The 19,620-nt window shown below is 32.7% G+C and overlaps 1 protein-coding gene across 1 annotated transcript in view; it reads right to left on the reverse strand.

The window, feature by feature from the left end:
• The window catches only part of LOC126884886 (centaurin-gamma-1A), a 137,377-nt gene that overhangs the window by 18,817 nt on the left and 98,940 nt on the right, over positions 1-19,620 (reverse strand). The window contains exons 9-13 of the mRNA XM_050651197.1: positions 17,457-17,681; positions 11,230-11,466; positions 11,025-11,142; positions 9,090-9,289; positions 6,750-6,907 (exon numbers count right to left, since the gene is read on the reverse strand). Coding sequence (XP_050507154.1) covers positions 6,750-6,907; positions 9,090-9,289; positions 11,025-11,142; positions 11,230-11,466; positions 17,457-17,681 — 938 coding nt within the window. The remainder of the gene's footprint in view (positions 1-6,749; positions 6,908-9,089; positions 9,290-11,024; positions 11,143-11,229; positions 11,467-17,456; positions 17,682-19,620) is intronic.

Raw genomic sequence — 19,620 nt, forward strand, 5'->3', positions numbered from 1 at the left:
AAAAATGTACCTTTTGAAAAAAATAAACCAAATGATTTATTCTAATTTTCTTTAAGGCTAATATTAACCGAGATATACTTTATTATAGGGTAGCTGTTCTTCGTCAAATGCCAAATTTTGCAGTTTCAAAGTTAAAAGACGGGAAAATTATGCATTTTTAGAGGATAACTTATTAAAACTAATTTAAATAATTTAAAAAGGTCCATACTAAAAAATAAAAAGAAAGTCTGTGACTAAAAAATTGAGTGACATGATGAAAATGTCAGTCCCTATTTTTTTCAGCGAGAAAGTAAGCGGAAAAGAACCCCTAATTACCACCCTAATTAAAATTAGTCATTGACCTTGTTAAACTTTTTCTATTTATGTATTGTTAATAGACTTAAGAAGTTTGACTGGCCTAGAATGATTAGTTTTTAAAAAATTAAGTTAAAAGCGTCACCGGAGGGACCGCAGACGTTCGGATACAATTAGCGTCTCTTTGCAAAGACAATGACGTCGACTTTGCAAAGTAACAAGACACTTACTCAACACACACACTACACATTACTCCCCTGACTTAGTGATAAGTTATATAATTACGTGGTTAAAGGTTCTAGTTCTAAACCAAGGCCAAAATCAGAAAAAAAAAAGTTAAAAGCGAATAACGAATTTTTGTTGTTTGGTAAAAAATGCCATTTTCTTCAGAATAGAAAGATTAGCATAAGAGATAAGAAAAAATGTTTAGATATCAAATTGTAGCTTACTTAATTTCCAAAAACTTAGTTCACGAAAATTTTTTCTGCGGCAAAATTGAGTGAGCTATTGACAATTAAAACTTGTTCTAACATGCAAAAACCACCTTTACCAACCCTTTCAAAGTCACCTCTTTTTGCAACTGAGCATTTTAAAAGGATTTAATATTAACAGCCTTATAGACCTTGTAAAAACCTACAAAAAACTTTTCAGGAAACTTTCTAAGATAAAAAATAAAAGAGTTTCGGTTAAAAAACCAATATATTTTTTTGAAAAAAGAAATGGAGAAATCCAATTGGAAGCATAATAATGTAAGTTAGTGGGGTTTTTAGTAATTGGCCTTATCCAGTCTTCTTTATTTATGTATTATTAATAGATTTTAGAAGTCTGACTGGTTTATAATGATTACTGTTTAAAAAACTGGAGTTAAAGCGAATAACGAATTTTTGTAGTTTGGTAAAAAATGCCCTTTTCTTCAGAATAGAAAGATTAGCATCAGAGATACGAAAAAATGTTTACATAATATGAAACTGTAGGGTATTTCATTCCCAAGAATTTGGTTTGCAAAAATTTTTTCTACGGCAAAAATTGTGTGAGCTGTTGACAAATAGAACGTGTACTAACATGCAAAAACCACGTTTATCAACCCTTTCAAAGTCGCCTCTTTTTGGGACAAAGGGTTTTAAAAGGATCTTATATTAATAGATCTTGTAAAAACCTACAAAATTCTTTTGTTACTAAACTTTCTAAGATAAAAAATAAAAAAGTTATGGTTAAAAAACCAATATATTTTTTTGAAAAAAAAATGAAGAAGTCCATTTTTTGAGCAATTTTGAGCAATAAGGGGTACTTTTCACCGTTAAAAATGAACTTTTAAAGGGTCGAAATAGTCAATAAATATAGTTAGAGTGCTAGACAAGCATTATGTAATGCATCTGAACAAATTTCTTTTTCAGCTTTTTATAGGTTTTAGCAATAAGGGGTAGTTTTCACCCTTCAAAAATAAAATTTGAAGGGTTGAAATACTCAGAAATTATATTAAGAATATAAAACCATTATTACATAAAGCACCCGAATCAAATTTTATTATCCTTAAGCATTTTTGAGCAAATTTGAGCAGTTAGGGGTAGTCTGCACCCTTAAAATGAACTTTTAAAGGGTCGAAATAGTCAATAAATATAGCTAGAGTATTAGCCAATTATTTTGTAATGCATCTCACAAGTTTCAACCTTTTTAAGCTTTTTTATAGGTTTTAGCAATAAGGGGTGGTTTTCACCATTAAAAAATAAAAAAGCGCCCGTCAGCACAATATAGATTTTGAAGTAGAGGGTAGGGTGAACTTAATTCCAAATTTTCATGCAAATCGATCCATTCTGTAAAAATGCGAGGTTTTGTCCTATTTTAAGCTTCATTACTTTGACTATAAATCAATAATAGAATAACATAAAAACTTCACTCACAACTATCAACCAAAATATACTGAGATATTAGAGACATATAACTATAGATATAGAATAGAAGAATAGAAGGCATGGAATGAATAGTTGAGAGCAACGTAGCGGGCAAAACATCCACAGAAATCTCTAGCACGATGCACAGTGGTTCCAAATGCTGAAAATGTGGTCAAGAGGTAAAATAAAAAGTCCCTATTTAGAGATTTTCATGTTTACAGTTGTTTTCTCATACTATCGTAGAGTCGTAAGACGCAGGTACAAGGATAAGACCAGATCTATTCTTATTCATAACTTGGGAAAAGTGAGCCATGTACGATCTTATTTTGGTCGGCAGTGAAAGTCAAAAAGGACGCGTATATTGAAAACGCTGTAAAACGTTTTGTAGTTTATCAATTTTATTGCTGTAAAGCACATTCTTCTTTTTTAAATATGTATTGATGTAAGAGAAAAGTTGACTAAAGAGTTGATAACAATAAATGCATAAATTTTTTAATGAATAAACAGGAAAAAATATACTTGAAATAATCAAAAATTCGTAAAAATGCATTCAAAAAAAGTTAGAAAATCATAGAACATCAGTCGGCCGTCCCAGAAAAAGATGGAAGGATGATGTTGAAACCGATCTATCTAGGATTGGGGTACAACAATGGCAAATCGAAGCGCAAGATCGCAGACGATGGAGGGCCATAGTGGATGCGGCGAAGACTCACCCCGAGTTGTAAAGCCAGTCAAGAAGAAAAAGAAGAAGCATAATTCTGCAACTAATGTTTATTCTCAAAATGTACAGTGAGAAGATACAGAATCACATTGGTTTAGCTGACTTTGACTGAATATGCATTGCTGGCAGTTGTTTGAATAAAAAAGTGTGAAATGACGCATATTACATGGTTCTGGCGACTGTTGCGTATGTATGGACGGTTGTACCTAAGTAATAGGTTCTAAATATTGTACTTCAAAAAGAAAATGTATTGGTAATCAGCAATTTCAAAATTCCCTTATTATATAAAATTTCAAAAACATAGGTATGCGTTTAAAATAAAATTTTCGAATTTCAAATATTGGAAGACCTTACGGGATCCGCCATTTTGTTTTTCAAAAAGATAATGTTAGATTTGTAATCAGCGACCTTAAACTACCAAACTTAACAAAAAAAAAAAAAACAGTGTGTGTACTTTGTACGCACGTAAGAAGTTATACTTCTATTATATGATTTCAACGAAATCAATATACTTTAAACAGTTTCTCTACTACTTTCCACCTACTAAAATTTTTATTAAAACAATACCAAAAATTAAAAAAAAAATAAAAGAATAAAACACACACAAACACATTGAAAAATGCCACAAATGATTTCTGAACAATAATTGTTGCCAAAAATTTTAATTAAATACGTATTTTCTGAAAAAAATTATATAATAATATACTAACAATCATAAAATCTATAAAAAAAAATAAAAAAATGCATTGGGCTTGAACCTACTTCCCGTGTATCCCGCCGTACGAGAGTCGAAGCGATTTCAAACTGCACCACCTTCGCGTATACGTCATGTGGGAATATACACAAACTGAACAACTTTTTGACATTTTGTTTATATGAATTTTTATTAGTTTGATTTTTGTCGAATTAAAATACAACAATATATAGAGTAAGAAAACGATACATTAGATGAAAATTTGTAGAAAGTTTGTTCGTAACCAGATTATGTAAATTAAAACATTGTCTACTAGGGGTATAGCATAGCAAGTACTAGGTAAGTACATTATTTTTTTTACATTTTCCAAATAGGTATGAAGATAATTTTTTATTGGAATACAACTGAAACATTTAGAATTACGTACCTGTGGCTTTTCAAAACTATTTAAAAAGTTACTATAATTATAAATTTGATTTTATTTCTGTCCTCACAACAATAAAAACTAATATATTATCCAACATTTTTGTTTACCGATAACCTCCATATTGAACAATTATTGACAGATCATTTCAACACCCAATCAGAGCCCGTATAAAGACTAATACCAAACCGTCGGTGTGCGCATGCGCGCAGATCAATATAAATTCACCCTCAATCTCAATTGCGCCTAAAGAAGTATAACTTCAAAAATTTTGCGTTTTGATTGATATCTTCAATTTCTTTTCGCCATGTTGGATCCGCTTTTTTGTTAAAAAAAAGTCAGATTCGTAATCAGTGATGCCAAAAACCCTTAACGCCATCGGTACATAATTCGCAAATATTTTACGGGTATCCCTACTTTTTCTGTCTTTACACGGCAAATTACGTGTAGTAAAATTCACACTGGTATGGATATGTAAACATTACTAGAATGTCATTCTACTTGAAAATGTCATCATTAACTTAAGTTTTTTGAAATAATCATTGAATGTTCTTGGATAACTGTTATTTGTATAATTGCAAATTATTCATTCAGTTAATAAATGTGATAATTTTTTCACTAACTACACTCACCGGCACAAAAAACGGCCACCCTAAAAAATGGGTAAATTTTAATGACTTGTATTTCCTAAACCTGATATCCGATTTAAGTATTTTTTTTTAATATGTTATAGCCTAAGGCCGATCGTCCATTGGAAGCGTAGTCGCGCGACTCGAAGGTAGCGCGTATACGCCCGTATAGAAGCGACTAATCCTAACAAATAAAAGGTAACTAAACAACGTCCACTGCAAACGACTTTGAGCGACCGGGCTCGGCCGACCACAAGCGACTGATCCCTCTAGAATGGGATTAGTCGCTGGTAATCGCATGTTGATGCTACATTGGTTTGCAATAAATATATGTGCAGGTATTTTTGATATTGTATTAATTTTCGATAATTGTGTTATTTTCGATATGGAAATTGATAACGAAAAACTGATTAGTGCCGTTTATGAAAAGTCTCCGTTGTGGGACCAAACGTTAAAGACACAAGATATCATTCACGTGATGTTCAAAGGACATTGTGGTCGAAAGTTGCAGAAGAAATAGGTGCTAGTGATAAGAGTTTTTAATATTATTATTTTATAATATATAATTACAATGTAAACGAAAAATAAAAAAATAGAGCGTGGCACTTGCGAGTGCCGACAGAAGTGAATACTTCTTATAGTTTTAGGATTAACAAACTTTCGAAAGAATTTTTATTTGAAATTTTTACAATAATAAACGTCTTACATCTAAACCAAGTAAATATAAAGTTATATAAATCTTTAAATTATTTTTATTAACAAATTACTTAATGTTTTTTTTTTCAATTTGGTGAAAAATGTATTGCTGATAAAGTTATTGCTGATAAAAAATATTGATAAAGTATAGTAAATATTTCGTGTAAATTTGAATCGCCAACAATATATGGAAGAGTCGATTCCCGCTAAAGGGGAGGCCATTGTACAAAGGTACAAACCTTTTTTTTTAAGTTGTTAATAAATAACATACATATTTGTGTAATAAATTATTCCTTTCAAACTATGCTTTCTATGTATATTTTACACGCTATTCACAAAAATACACCTTTTTTGATGATGACAGTCAGTTTGACAGTCGCGAACTAAGTAGTATACAGTCATCTGCAGTGGATGATACCAGTCGCTCAGTCGCATGATCGCACATACACGGACGTATACGCGCTACCTACGAGTCGCGCGACTACGCTTCCAATGGACGACCGGCCTTATTCTTTAGGAATATCACTGTAATAATATTGTTGCTGGACAGGTACATTTTCATTGTATTCAGGGTGTACGAATCAAACTGTGTTTTTTTCTCAAACTTTGGAACACCCTGTGGAATGTTCTAGCTTTTATAAAATACTGAAATTAAAACCCAACTATAGCCTCAGGTTTTCTTAACATTCTGTTTTTTTATTTATTCGCTTATATTGGATAATCAAAAAGTTAGGCACTTTAACAACTACCCCTGTTTTTCGTCAATACAGGGTGTTTTTAAATAAGTACGGCAAACTTTAAGGGGTAATTCTGCATGATAAAATAATGACAGTTTGCTTTATAAACGTATGTCCGCAAATGCTTCGTTTCCGAGATAGGGGGTGTTGAAATAGTTCTTGCAAACTGACGATTTATTTATTGCTCTAAAACGGTTTGTGATATGCAAATGAAATTTAGTAGATTTTAATAGGTAGTTATTGCGCATTTTTTGGCATACAATTAAGAATTTTATATTCACCATTGGCTTGCATACGGGTATAAACATTTTAGATATATCTCTCCCCATTTGAATATCATTTCAGCCGAAAATACGTACCCATCCCCTTAAGTAAGAAAGTAATTTTGAAGTGACCATCCATCATGACCACCTTTTCGGCATTTGGAACCACAGCGCCATGGTTGGACCAAACCAAATTACATGACTGGTTATTCATTTTCCGACGCAAAACAACATGCACTGGAAAGAGATAATTGGACATAAACAAATTACAATACGCCACTACACCCTTACGAAGAAGAAAATATAGAGAAGAAGAATCAGATAAAAATCAGCACAACGGTCATAGTAAATATTAAATTCATAAAATATAAAAGAATCTAAGAACCTCATCATTGATCTTACCCAGATTAGCAACTGAGCTACTGCCAAGTTTCCCATTGCACACGCCAGATGTAAAGGCGTCCTTAGATCTCTAGGTCCAACAGTTGTATTAACTTCCTGAACGTTCGCCCTTGCTAACACACTTATTATCCCTTTAATGTTTGATGCACAAACAGAATCTGAAAACAGAAAACATAAATAATATAATTTCAATTTTTATTTCCGGAGAAATAAAACCTCCAATGAGACCAAGGTTCTGGTTAAGCTTTCGTGGTCTCTATTACTTGCAAACCAAGCGAATGCTGAATAAAATAAAAGAAGACATAGTGAGGTCTAAAATTTGCACCTCACTTCGTGCCTTTTCAGCGTGGCCACATTTCAACGAAAACTTGGTCTCAATACTCAGTTAGGAGTCAGTAGCGTACCGATAGATCAGCGGGCCCTGGTTCCAGTTGGAATACGGGCCCCTCCCAATAAAAACACACATTGTATATCAAAAGTTTTTAATAAACATTAAACATAAATCAACATATAAAAACTCAAGCTAATTTAAAACAGTAAATTAATACTAATCTTATCGCTTCTCATACTGACATGACTGATCACTTTACTCCAGCCGTTTTTATACCTAAATAATGAAACTTAAAAATTTTCTGCATCTAAGACCTGGATCCTGCGTACAAAAAAAAGTTTTATTAACAGCAAGCTGAAAATTTGTTAGTAGCTTAACGGCGTATTAACAAATTTTCAGCTTGCTATTAACTTTTTCTATTTCGCGGGATCCAGGCCTGTCCAGTCATAATTAAAAACCTGAATATCGGAAAACAGCTTTTAAAAAATGAACATTAGATGCAATTTATATCAACAAAAGAGATTCTCAAATTGCATATAATATATGATACGTATGATACATTTATAAATAAGTTAAATAATTACAAACAAACCTCTAGGAGTGGGGAGATAAAACGCTTAAATAAAAAATAGCAAAAATTAAACCTTGAATAACGGTGTGGTAGATATCTTTAATCAAACGACGAGATTTTCTTAAAAAGAAATTAATAAAGCAATTTTCGCCAACACTTAGGGATAGGCGCAAATTTCGGCTCCAATGTATTTTAAATGCATTGGTTTTTTGGAATCCTGAGAAAACTAATAGGTACTTTTTAAAAATTGAAACGCAGAATGAAAGATTACGTTATTACCGAGGGCCGAAAGTCCCTGAAAACTTCTATAGTGTTTAATTGAATAAGTTAAAGGGGTGAAAATAAAAAGGGAATTGAGTGTTATTTTTAATTTCCAATATCTCGTTCAAAAGAAACTTTTTATGTATTCTAAGGGACTTCCGGCCCTCGGTAATAAGCTGGCGGTAATAAGATAGCTGGTGGTATCCAATAGACGCCATACAGCCTGTATTGGAGACCACAGCCTTAGATCACGGTCTTAGCTCTTAGATATTTTAAACTGTAGCTGTACTTATTAAACTTACTAACTGCAGTTACTGCTTCCACACATGAAGGACGAAGGTTCTGATACGCACCTAATTCGGTTGTCCTAATTTTTGTCTATATTTAGAATTTAATTTCAGTTATTTTATAAGAATTACCTAAAAGTTGGTAAAAGCTGAAGAATGAAGGTGCTATAAAAACGAACAAAAGGAGCATCTAGCGTCTAATTTATTGTCTTGGGATTATTTTTGTAACCTCTCGTTACATTACATTGAATATCGTTAACTTACATTGAATATCTCAATTTCCAAATTTCTACAACTTTGTAGTTTACAACAACTATTCATGGATCGTGCTAATATAAACACAAGTTTTGGATTAGTAGGTACATGCGGTTATTCTTTAAACAAGTGTTGAAACCAGGGCTTCGGCTTAAGCAGGTAAAATGAGTACAGAACCTGACAAAAGCGTTCCCTATGTTTCTTAATAAATTTTGTTTTCAAATTCTTTGATAAATAGGTATTATTCGTTTTTATTTATAATTACCTGCACAAAAATAAAAATTTATTAAGCAGTTAAATTTTCTAATGCAGTTCAAAATGTTCCCATCAAATTATAAAAAAAAGAAACAAAAAGCGCATTAGAGCGGGCCCCTGGCCCTGGTTCTGCAAAACCCGCGGAACCATGCTCAGTACGCCACTGTTAGGAGTACAACTAATTTCGATGTAAAACAAAATCAAGAGACGTCTTATATTTTAGAGATAGTCATAATATATACACTCTCTGAAGAGAGAAACTAGAAAGGGCGTTTATGTCGCTCTCTGAACGATCTGAAGTATAAAAGTCTCTTGATTTCGTTTTACAGCGAATTCTTCCATAAATAATAAAGTGGATAATTTACGAAATAAAAACATACCTATAAGTTGTTGTCCTAACGGCATCGTGTTGTTCGGAGGCGGCAAAAACTCCTTATGTTCATATTTCGCTCGGATCCACTTCTCCCTTTCTTCCCTACTGGATTGGGGATTGGGTTTCGATCGGTTTTGGATCTGGCACTCCCATACGGAGTTTGCCAGAGAGTTTCCTATCGCTAGCATTACCGCAAGATTTCCAGGACTGGAAAACAAAAAAAAATAATTTTAAACCAAACGACTAAGTTTTCAATCTAATAGCACATAAAATAACACCAAAAATATGACTCTACATCCCACCAGATCGAAAACAATGGGAACCTTCTCTGGTTACACCTCCTAGGCTTCTAAAATTTGCAAGCCATAACGGACGCTGAGACTAAAACATATTTTATTGAAGTTATACTTCTTTACCGGCGATAGAGGGTGATTTTTTTATATGTTAAAACCTATCAGCCCGGCGCATGCGCATTATAACTTTGTTCTGATTGGATGTTCAAATGACATGTCAAAAATTATCCGATATGGCAGCTGTGGTTTGGAGGTAAAGGTAAAGGTAAACAAATGTATAATATATTAGTTTTATTGTTGTGAGGACAGAAACAAAAAAGTTTATAATATTGTAGTGACTTTTAAATAGTTTTTAAAAGCAACAGGTACGTAATAATTGTTAATGTATCATGGGTATAAACCTACCTATTTGATCTGCCAAAATACATAGTATGTAATACTTTTATTTATATAATTGATTACCATCAAAATTTCTATCAATATTCACCTAATATATTGTTTTTTTACTCTATGTTTTGTTGTATTTTTTCAATTCTAAATCATTTCAATTCAAAATTAAAATAATTTGATCAATTTTCAAAATATCACAAGTTTAATCCGTTTAGTTAGTCGATCTTCGTAAATAATGACACATAGTGTTCGTGACTAAGCGGAGAAGGCGAATGAATTCCAATACCAACCGCTCTTATCAGCGCTGGTTCGAGTCCCAATAGAAACTTTATTTTTTGTTTTTTTTTAATACATTTTATGATTGTAAGTATATTTATTATATAATTGTATTTTCAGAAAATACGTATTTAGTTAAAAAAATTTTCGACAATTAATGTTCAGACATCATTTGTGGCTTGTTTAATGTGTTCGTGTGTGTTTTATTCTTTTATTATTTTAATTTTTGGCACTGTTCTAATAAAAATGTTTGAGAAGTAGTAAGTATAAATTAGTTTAATATTTAAACAAAATATAAATAAAAAGTATATTAATTTCGTTTAAATCATATAATAGAAGTATAACTTCTTACGTGCGTACAAAGTACACACACATTCTTTTTTTTTGATATTTTATTCACTTTGACGGAAATCTAAACACAATCATTTCTTTACTGTGTGAATGACGTTAGCTTTGTATGTTATAAATATTAATTGCCAAAATATAATTATTTACCTTAAAATTTCAAAGCCCAATATAAAATTAGTTGTGAAAACAACCGTTTGTGTAATATAAAGAAACTTCAAAACGCAAAAATTCGACAAAAACCGCAAAAAATTCAACTGACTGACAGCACAAAAGTAAACAAAGCAGAAACGTCAAACAAATTGTGCTTAAAATATGAAAACATACCGAATCGTCCTTTTTTGTACCTATCTCTTTTCAATGCACTGAGTCTAGATGGTTCATAAAAATAACATGTGTTTTTACTTAATAACAAACGGCAGCTGGTTTGTCATGAGTTTCATGCGTGGAAGAGAATGATGCTAGATAAAAAGTATGTGTTTTATCTCGCCAGGTATTAATGACGCACGGGTAAAGACTCGCGGACTCAACTGTATACTAATACATTCTATTACTGTGACACTAATATATTCTATTACTAAGAAACATCAAAACTGTTTTATAACTATATCTGAAATAAACAGAATTTGGAAACTTACGGCCACTCATCCAGATCCATTGATCGAACCCTGGAAATGTGAGATCCTAAGTTCCTGTGAATACCCGAACATTCAATGCACATCAAAACACCAAGATTCAGGCTCGCCCAATCAGGATCTACAAAAAATAACAGTTTTAACAGTAGTATCGAGAAAGGGAAGTTGGAATGATGATATATGACGTGTTGGCAAATGTTACACCTACTTGGAGCATCACAGTCCACACATAATCCATTACCAGGCACCCTCGTTTTGATTGACTGAATCGTCGAGGCTTCCACAGGGTTGGTTTTGGCTTTTGAGGTCTCGTTCAACTGTAGAGAGTTGAGAATCTGCTGCTCTATTGCAGCCACCCAATCGTCGCGTTCTTCTGAATTGGTAGCATCAAAATGCCATTGCTTGTTATCCAATGAGACAATATAGAACTCATTGGCGTCCGTATCTGTAACAGAAGTAATTTGGTAAGCCTAAGGCAGGCCGCACATCAAAGAAACATTAAACGTAAAACATGAAACATAAAACGTGAAACACGTTTCACGACAATAAAACAATGCTAAACAAATAGAAGTCCGTATACCAATGAAACGAGTGTGATTCATGCGTATGAAACATTTTTATCTTCCCAAGGCGCACACCAAAGAACCATGAAACGTGGAACAGGTTTCATGGAAATAAAACACTGCTAAACAAATAGACGTCCGCATATCTATGAAAGGAGTGTGATTCATACTCATGAAACATTTTTATCTTCTTGAAACGTGTTTCATGAAATAGGACGTGCTCTATTTTTCGATATCAGTTTCATTGTTTAGAATAATTAATTACGTGCGTAAAATAAATGCCGACCAATATTTTAATATTGCATTGGTTTCTGTGGTGGAGAAGAACGAAGAGTTATACAATTATAACCTGGAGTGGTACTCGAATATACAATAACAAGAAAATATCGTTTTTTTAAACCAGGACCCACAATAAAACAATGTAAATGTTTGAATACTCATTCTATAAAATTGTTGAAATTTAGCAAGATGATTTTTGGACAGTAATAAAAGAGTTTCCACAACAGCAATGACCTCGTCATCATCACTTTCTATTATTTACTATACAAATTTTATTTTTCTTTCTTTGATCAGTATATTAGTGTAGGCAACAGAGGTTATACTTCGCAAATTCGACACAAGTCCGGTTTTACTTTTTTTTTCGTGTATATCAAGGGGTGCTTATTATGAGACTAATCTTTTCTTAAAAGATTTGCTCCGGAACACCCATTTTCATTCCTTTAAAGGGGGTAGGGAAGAATCCTACTCCATCAGTAGGGTTTTTTATAAATATATATTATGGTTATTGCAACATCCCTGCGGAAACTACCCTTATCCCTGAAAATAAGTTTGGCGGGCATGTTTTTACGATTTTTTCATTACGTTCATTTGTTTGAAGCAACGCTTATACAGAATTAAAGACCACTATTTGCTCTACAAATAAGGTCCTATGCATTTTTTTCGAATAAGCAACCGTTACGGCACAGTGGCGCCGCAAACCTCAGAAATGCTATGGCGGGCTCCAGTTTTTGTTTTTTTTTCGTCACCTATTCATTTTATTAATAACATACTTATGACAAAAAAAAACACTGTCTGCTACATTATATGGCCTATACATATTTTACTTTCTTTGCACCCTAAAGCCACAGTGTTGGCCCAGAGTCAATTTGTGCATATTTTCTTTATTCATTTTCCTTTTTTTTTTGGTGGTTTCGGGGAAAATATGGGAGTGAAGTATACAAATTTGTAAATAATAATTGTACATGGGTAATCGCTGAAAGTTTTTTTACGCTATCATAAGCGGTTCAGATGGTATAAAAAGGGACTTTTTAAAATTTAACACCCTGTAATTAAAAAATGGACAATGCCCTTAAATGAACCTATACCAAAAAATCAGACATTTATTTGTGATTAATTGCCGCTGGGTTGCTTTTTGATTCCCATTACGGTTAGGGAAAAATATTTTTTTTAAAACATCTTTTTTAAAAACTTGTCATCTTTGGGGCGCCACCTCCTCTAAACGGTGTGTGATAGATATAAGCTGTCGCGGAATAAATTGTAGGAAATATAGTCCTCTTAAATAATTAATAAACACTAAAATGGGTGTTTCGGGGGGCGAAATCTTTTAAGACAAAGATAGTCTCACTAAAAGCACCCCTTGATATACTAGAAAAAAAAAAATAAAACCGGATTTGTGCAGAGTTTGCGAAGTTCAACCTCTCTTTCCTACACTATATAACATGAAACGGTTTCGTTCTTCACAATTTATTTGTTTCATGTTTCACGTTTCTTTAATATTAAAAAGCAATTAAAGAGCGGCGCCGACAGCAACGACAACGTCACTATCCATTGCCGACTATACAAATTTTATTTTTGTTTTATCGATTAGCATATCACATGAAACGGTTACTTTTTTACAATTTATTTGTTTCATGTTTCACGTTTAATGCTTCAGGTTTCATGTTTCTTTGATGTGCGGCCTGCCTAAAGATGCTTTAATTGAGTAATTAAGGAATAAACAAAATAAGTTATCAATCAAGTAGCACAGAAAACGAGAATAAATATCGTTCTCATACCACCCCATACCACCACAGATTGACAACAGTTTTTACTGGTTACTACCCCCGTGATTTTTAAAACTTATAAATCATACGGGGACCGAGACAAAATTAAGATGAGGGAATTTTTAAATAATTCACGTCCCATCTGCTCAGCGTGGTAAAAGTTCCAACGAGAAAGATGCTTTAATACTCCAGAAAAGAGTAAATGAATTAAAAATGTATAAACATTTTCAATTTCTTTGCAATCCGAAAATGTAGCAGCATTATAATCTAGCTAAATCGGAGAGTGCAGGAAGAGTCTATACCGGTTTTGACGATTTTTCCCCTCATCAGTAGTGCTATATTCTAATGATTAACTATTTAGTGGGAAATAAGCCGCAATTAAATTGAAAAAAATAATTTTATTAACGATTCGAAGCCCAAATCGGGTTTCGTTGTCAAAATACAAAATACTATTAAAATAAACAAAAATGTTGCTAAGTAAAAAAATTCTTCTAATAATTGATTTAATCTGACTCATTTATATTGGCAATTCAGACGTATATTATACATTTTAAAGTAGAAGACTTTAAAATGATATCGCCAATATTTATGAGTTGCGTTCTTGGGACGACTTTACTAAAAGATAGTTCATTCGATTACATGAAATCAATCCCAACTCAAGAATATCCGTCACAAAAAAATCATAGCATGTGATCTGTCTTTAAAAAGACAAACAAATGCAACGATGACAGTAAAATTCTCGCGTTAGAGATTCCATAGTAAATCACGAGGGAAAACCAGGAAAAAAACCTCGTGATACTATCGCGACATCCTAAGTATTTGGTCTTACATTTAATTTACTTTCAAAAAACTAATACCAAATTCTGACTTTAATATGTTTAAATTATAAATAATATTAATAATACATAGATCTACAATAAGTACTACTAAAATATAAAATTTGTACTAACTCGATATGTTATTGACTTACTAATCGTGGTATTTTCTTTCTATTGACTTCCTCTTTCAGTATGGGTAACCACATCCTACTGCATTCTACCGAGGAATGAAACCAATTGTGTCGCAAATTCCTCGGTAGAATGCAGTAGGATGTGGTTACCCATACTGAAAGAGGAAGTCAATAGAAAGAAAATACCACGATTAGTAAGTCAATAACATATCGAGTTAGTACAAATTTTATATTTTAGTATTACTTATTGTAGATCTATGTATTATTAATATTATTTATAATTTAAACATATTAAAGTCACAATTTGGTATTAGTTTTTTGAAAGTAAATTAAATGTAAGACCAAATACTTACGATGTCGGGATAGTATCACGAGGTTTTTTCCTGGTTTTCCCTTGTGATTTACTATGGAATCTCTAACGCGAGAATTTTACTGTCATCGTTGCATTTGTTTGTCTTTTTAAATAAGGATGACATGCTATGATTTTTTTGTGACGGATATTCTTGAGTTGGGATTGATTTCATGTAATCGAATGAACTATCTTTTAGTAAAGTCGTCCCAGGAACGCAACTCATAAATATTGGCGATATCATTTTAAAGTCTTCTACTTTAAAATGTATAATATACGTCTGAATTGCCAATATAAATGAGTCAGATTAAATAAATTATTAGAAGAATTTTTTTACTTAGCAACAACATTTTTGTTTATTTTAATAGTATTTTGTATTTTGACAACGAAACTCGATTTGGTCTTCGAAACGTTAATAAAATTATTTTTTTCAATTTAATTGTGGCTTATTTCCCACTAAATAGTTAATCATAAAAATGCCACAAGGAAATAGCTTCAGAACAACAATGCTATATCCTCTTCTCTCCAATGTAACCAGGTATTTCGCTTTGGGTCTTTTCGGATTGCAAAGAAAGAAATGCCGCAGATATCGTAGGGACATCTATCAAGAAACAAAATAAGTTATCAATCCATAGTAGTACAGAAAACGATAATAAATATCGTTTTCATACCACCAGATTGACAACAGGTGGCACTTCTCTGGTTACTACCCCCGTGATTTTTAAAAATTATCTTCTTCTTCTTCTTAAAGTGCCTATCCGTTCCGGATGTTGGCGATCATCATGACTATCTTGACTTTGTTTACCGCAGCGCGGAACAGTTCAGTGGTAGTGGTGTTATACCAGTTTCGTAAATTTTGAAGCCAGGAAATGTGTCTTCTTCCCGGTCCCCTTTTACCATTTACCTTCCCTTGGAGAATCAGTTAGAGAAGGCCGTAACGTTCTTGATTTCTCATTACATGTCCTAGATATTCTAATTTTTTTGTTTTGATGGTTATGAGTAGAGAGCGGAATATATGCAAAGTGCATATAGATGCATATATTGCATATTTTGAGACAACAAACACAACGTTGCATATTTAAGCTAAACACGATTTATTTTGCATATTTTAAAAATAAACTATATAAAAGTTTAAAATTTTCCTCTCTTAGTTGGAATTTTATAACTTCGATATGAACGAGCTCGTTATTTATCTATCTATCGCTCATCTGGACTTTCCCATTACTACCTGAATTTAACAATTATGGGTGTTCCCAGAAAAATATTATTTTATTAGCGTAGCAAGTCGTAGGTACCTACCTGCTTTTAAGGGTCTAATAATTATTTTGTCAGTTTCCGGGCAACATTTGTTTAAAGTAAACGTTGTATCGTATTTAGTGTTTTTGAAGTGATTGGTATATATTAAATTTAAATATGTCTACCATTCAAAAAAGTGCTTGGATAAAGTGTTTTCCCGAGTTAAAGCTAAGTGGAGACAAAGTATTTTGCAAGGCCTGTTCCAAAATCGTAAGTTACATCCATTTTCACATTTCATTTTTTAAATGAGGAACTGACAAACAAAAGCATCATGTCCCACAAAAGAAATTTTTCTGGAAAGAGTGTTTTATTCGACAAATTCGCTTTTACTTCTATAAAGACGGACATAGAAAGAAGCATCAAAATACAAAAATCCATCAAATTGTAGACAATTCCGCTTTTGTTCTTCAGCTTAAGTAACGTACTTTGTTCTTTAAGTAACGTACAAATTGCTAAAGAACTTATGTTCATAAAAGTTAATTTTAGTATTTGACCAGATCTAATAAAGTCATTAGAACAAAGGAATTTACAACTAAGTGATTCCGTTAATCTTGTTAACACTTTTTCTGCTCATTGTCAAAAAATTCCCGGAAATACAGGGATTACAATTAGAAATAAATTAAAAAATGTTTTAGAAAAAAATGAGTGCTTCGATTATTTGAGGAAAGTTTTACGTATTTTTGAAGGCAACTTTTCTGAAGATCTTACGACTTAATATATTGCTTTATTTTTGAGTATTTTTAATATGCATTTGCATATTTAGACAAATTTAGAAAAAATACCTGCATATTTGTAGTAAAAGTAATGCATATATATGAGCATATTTTGGTAATATTGTGTTGCATATATTCCGCTCTCTAGTTATGAGAATTTCACTCTTTCCCAATTCTACGCAGGACTTCCACATTAGTAATTCGGTCAACCCAGGATATACGTAAGATGCGCCTATAACACCACATTTCGAAATCTTCGAGCCGATTCATAGATGCAACAGTTAGTGTCCACGCTTACATTCCGTAGAGCAGAACTGTGAATATGTAGCATTTCAACAGACGGTATTTTGTTTTTAATGATATGTCTCGACTGTTGAAAATGGGTCTCATTCTAACGTTAAAAATTATAAATTATAAAATTAAGATGAGGGATGTTTAAATTAAAAATGTTTATACGATTTTAATTAAGGAATATTTTTCTACTTTAGTGTTTTTGAACTATACGATACACAAGAAAACTAACCGTCATATTCTGCGTTCTTCACTCCACTGCTTTTTACCCTCCGATGTCTCTTTTTGACATGCGGCGTTTCGGATTTGATAATCTCGCCGTTTAAGAAGGAATTGCTGCTCGACAATACCATCCCCTCATCTCCACTAAGCTGTTGTGCTCCATACTTCGAATTGACGTCTTTACTCGGATCATAGGCTCCAAGAAGAACTCTATCAGAAGTCTTCCGTTCTTTACCTATAACGAACAATAAAAATTAATACGCTACGTAACACAAACACCTCATCATTATCATCATCATTCAATAGTCGACTACTGGACATAGATCTCCATCATAATTTTCCATCTGTTTAGATTTTGTGCCTCTTGCATCCATTTTCTATGGCAACGTTTTAGACAGTCAGCCCAACGTGTTGGTGAACGACCTCTGATTCGATAGGCATTATCTCTTGGTCTTCATTCCAGTGTCCGCTTTGTCTATTTGTTATCTGTCATTCGAGTCACGTAATCTTCTCTGTTGCACTTCGGTGTTGATATTCTCTCTAGAGCAGTGTTTCCCAAAGTGTGGGTCGCGACCCCCTGGGGGGTCACAATGAGGTACTAGGGGGGTCGCCGGAAATTTCCAAAATAAGACAAAAACACTACTTTGTTAAATCATGTATTTTTATTTTAATAAAGCCGTAAATAAAAATTAACAATTAATTATCAAACGAAACATAAAACTAAATATTAAAAGTCCTTAAAAGTAAAAGAAAAAAATAAAGTCAAATATTACAATGTTAATGAGACCCATGCGCCTGTTTTTTTGAAACTAGTCTTTCAAATCTAGGCTGTGTATTTGAGACACACACAATTATATCGTTTTCAAGTACGAGACGATTTCTCACTTTTGTTTTAATGGCAGTCATAGACGAGAAACTTAACTCACATAAATATGATGTTACAAATGGAACCAAACATTTTACAGCTTCATTCGCCAACTGAGGGTATTCCTGCATCTTTTTGGTCCAAAATTCGTCCGGGTTCTGGGAAAAAAATTGGAGCTTCAACATTCCATCACTTGATATTTCAATAAGTTGTTCTTTCATGTTTATTGGTATTTCAGCATGTTGAAAGGAATCGGCTAAAAACGGATTCAGTATCCATCTGCAACTGTCGTAACTGTTTTGAATTTCTTCGGGGAAATAATCACAGAGCTGTTGTTTTAAATTAAGCAAAGTAACTTGCATGCCTGCATAAACTTGTTCAAAATTTGTAGCACTGTAACATACATTTTCTATAATTTCCTGAACGCACTGGAATGAATCGAGCTGCTTTTTGCCAAGTGAAGTTGACCATAAATCGATTTTTCTTATAAACCCCTTAATTTTATCTGTGGCTGTAATTATATTAATGTCGCGACCTTGCAAATTACTGTTCAAAATATTTAATTGTTCGAATATATCAGCAAGGAAACCTAGTTTCAAAAGCCAAATAGGATCGGAAAATTGATTTTCATATGGGGACTTCTCATCTTTCAAATACATTAAAAGCTCTGCTCTTAAGTCAAATACTCTTTTCAAGACGTTGCCCCTTGAAAGCCACCTTACTTCGGTGTGATAAAGAAGATTTTGAAATATAGCACCCATGTCTTCGCAGATTTTTCGAAAAATACGGGTCTGTAAAGCTTTTCCTTTAATGGAATGTACAATTTTAATGATGGATTTCATAACACAGTCCATTTCAGGAGGTAAAGCTTTTGACGCCAGAGCTTCTCGATGTAAAAAATAATGTCTCCATGTGGCATTAGGCATTATTTCTTGTAATCTGACGACAAGACCAGATTGATGTCCTGTCATAGCTTTAGCGCCATCTGTGCATATAGCAATACATTTTCCCCAGTCAATAACATATTTACTTGTGCGTTTCACAAAACTGTCGAATAAACATTTTCCAGTGGTATTGGTCTCCAATGGGGAACAAAATAAAATATCTTCTTGAATGCCATTATTTGTATCATATCTTACAAACGTAATAAATTGGGCACAGTTAGATATATCCGTGGATTCGTCCATTTGAAGAGAGAAGTACGTGCATTTATTAAGATTTTCCACAACTTGCGCTTGAATATCTTCTGCCATATCACTAATTCTTCTTTGGATAGTATTATTTGACAGAGGTATTGTTTTTAACTTTG

The sequence above is a fragment of the Diabrotica virgifera genome, chromosome 1 (genome assembly GCF_917563875.1).
Source record: "Diabrotica virgifera virgifera chromosome 1, PGI_DIABVI_V3a".
NCBI lineage: Eukaryota > Metazoa > Arthropoda > Insecta > Coleoptera > Chrysomelidae > Diabrotica > Diabrotica virgifera.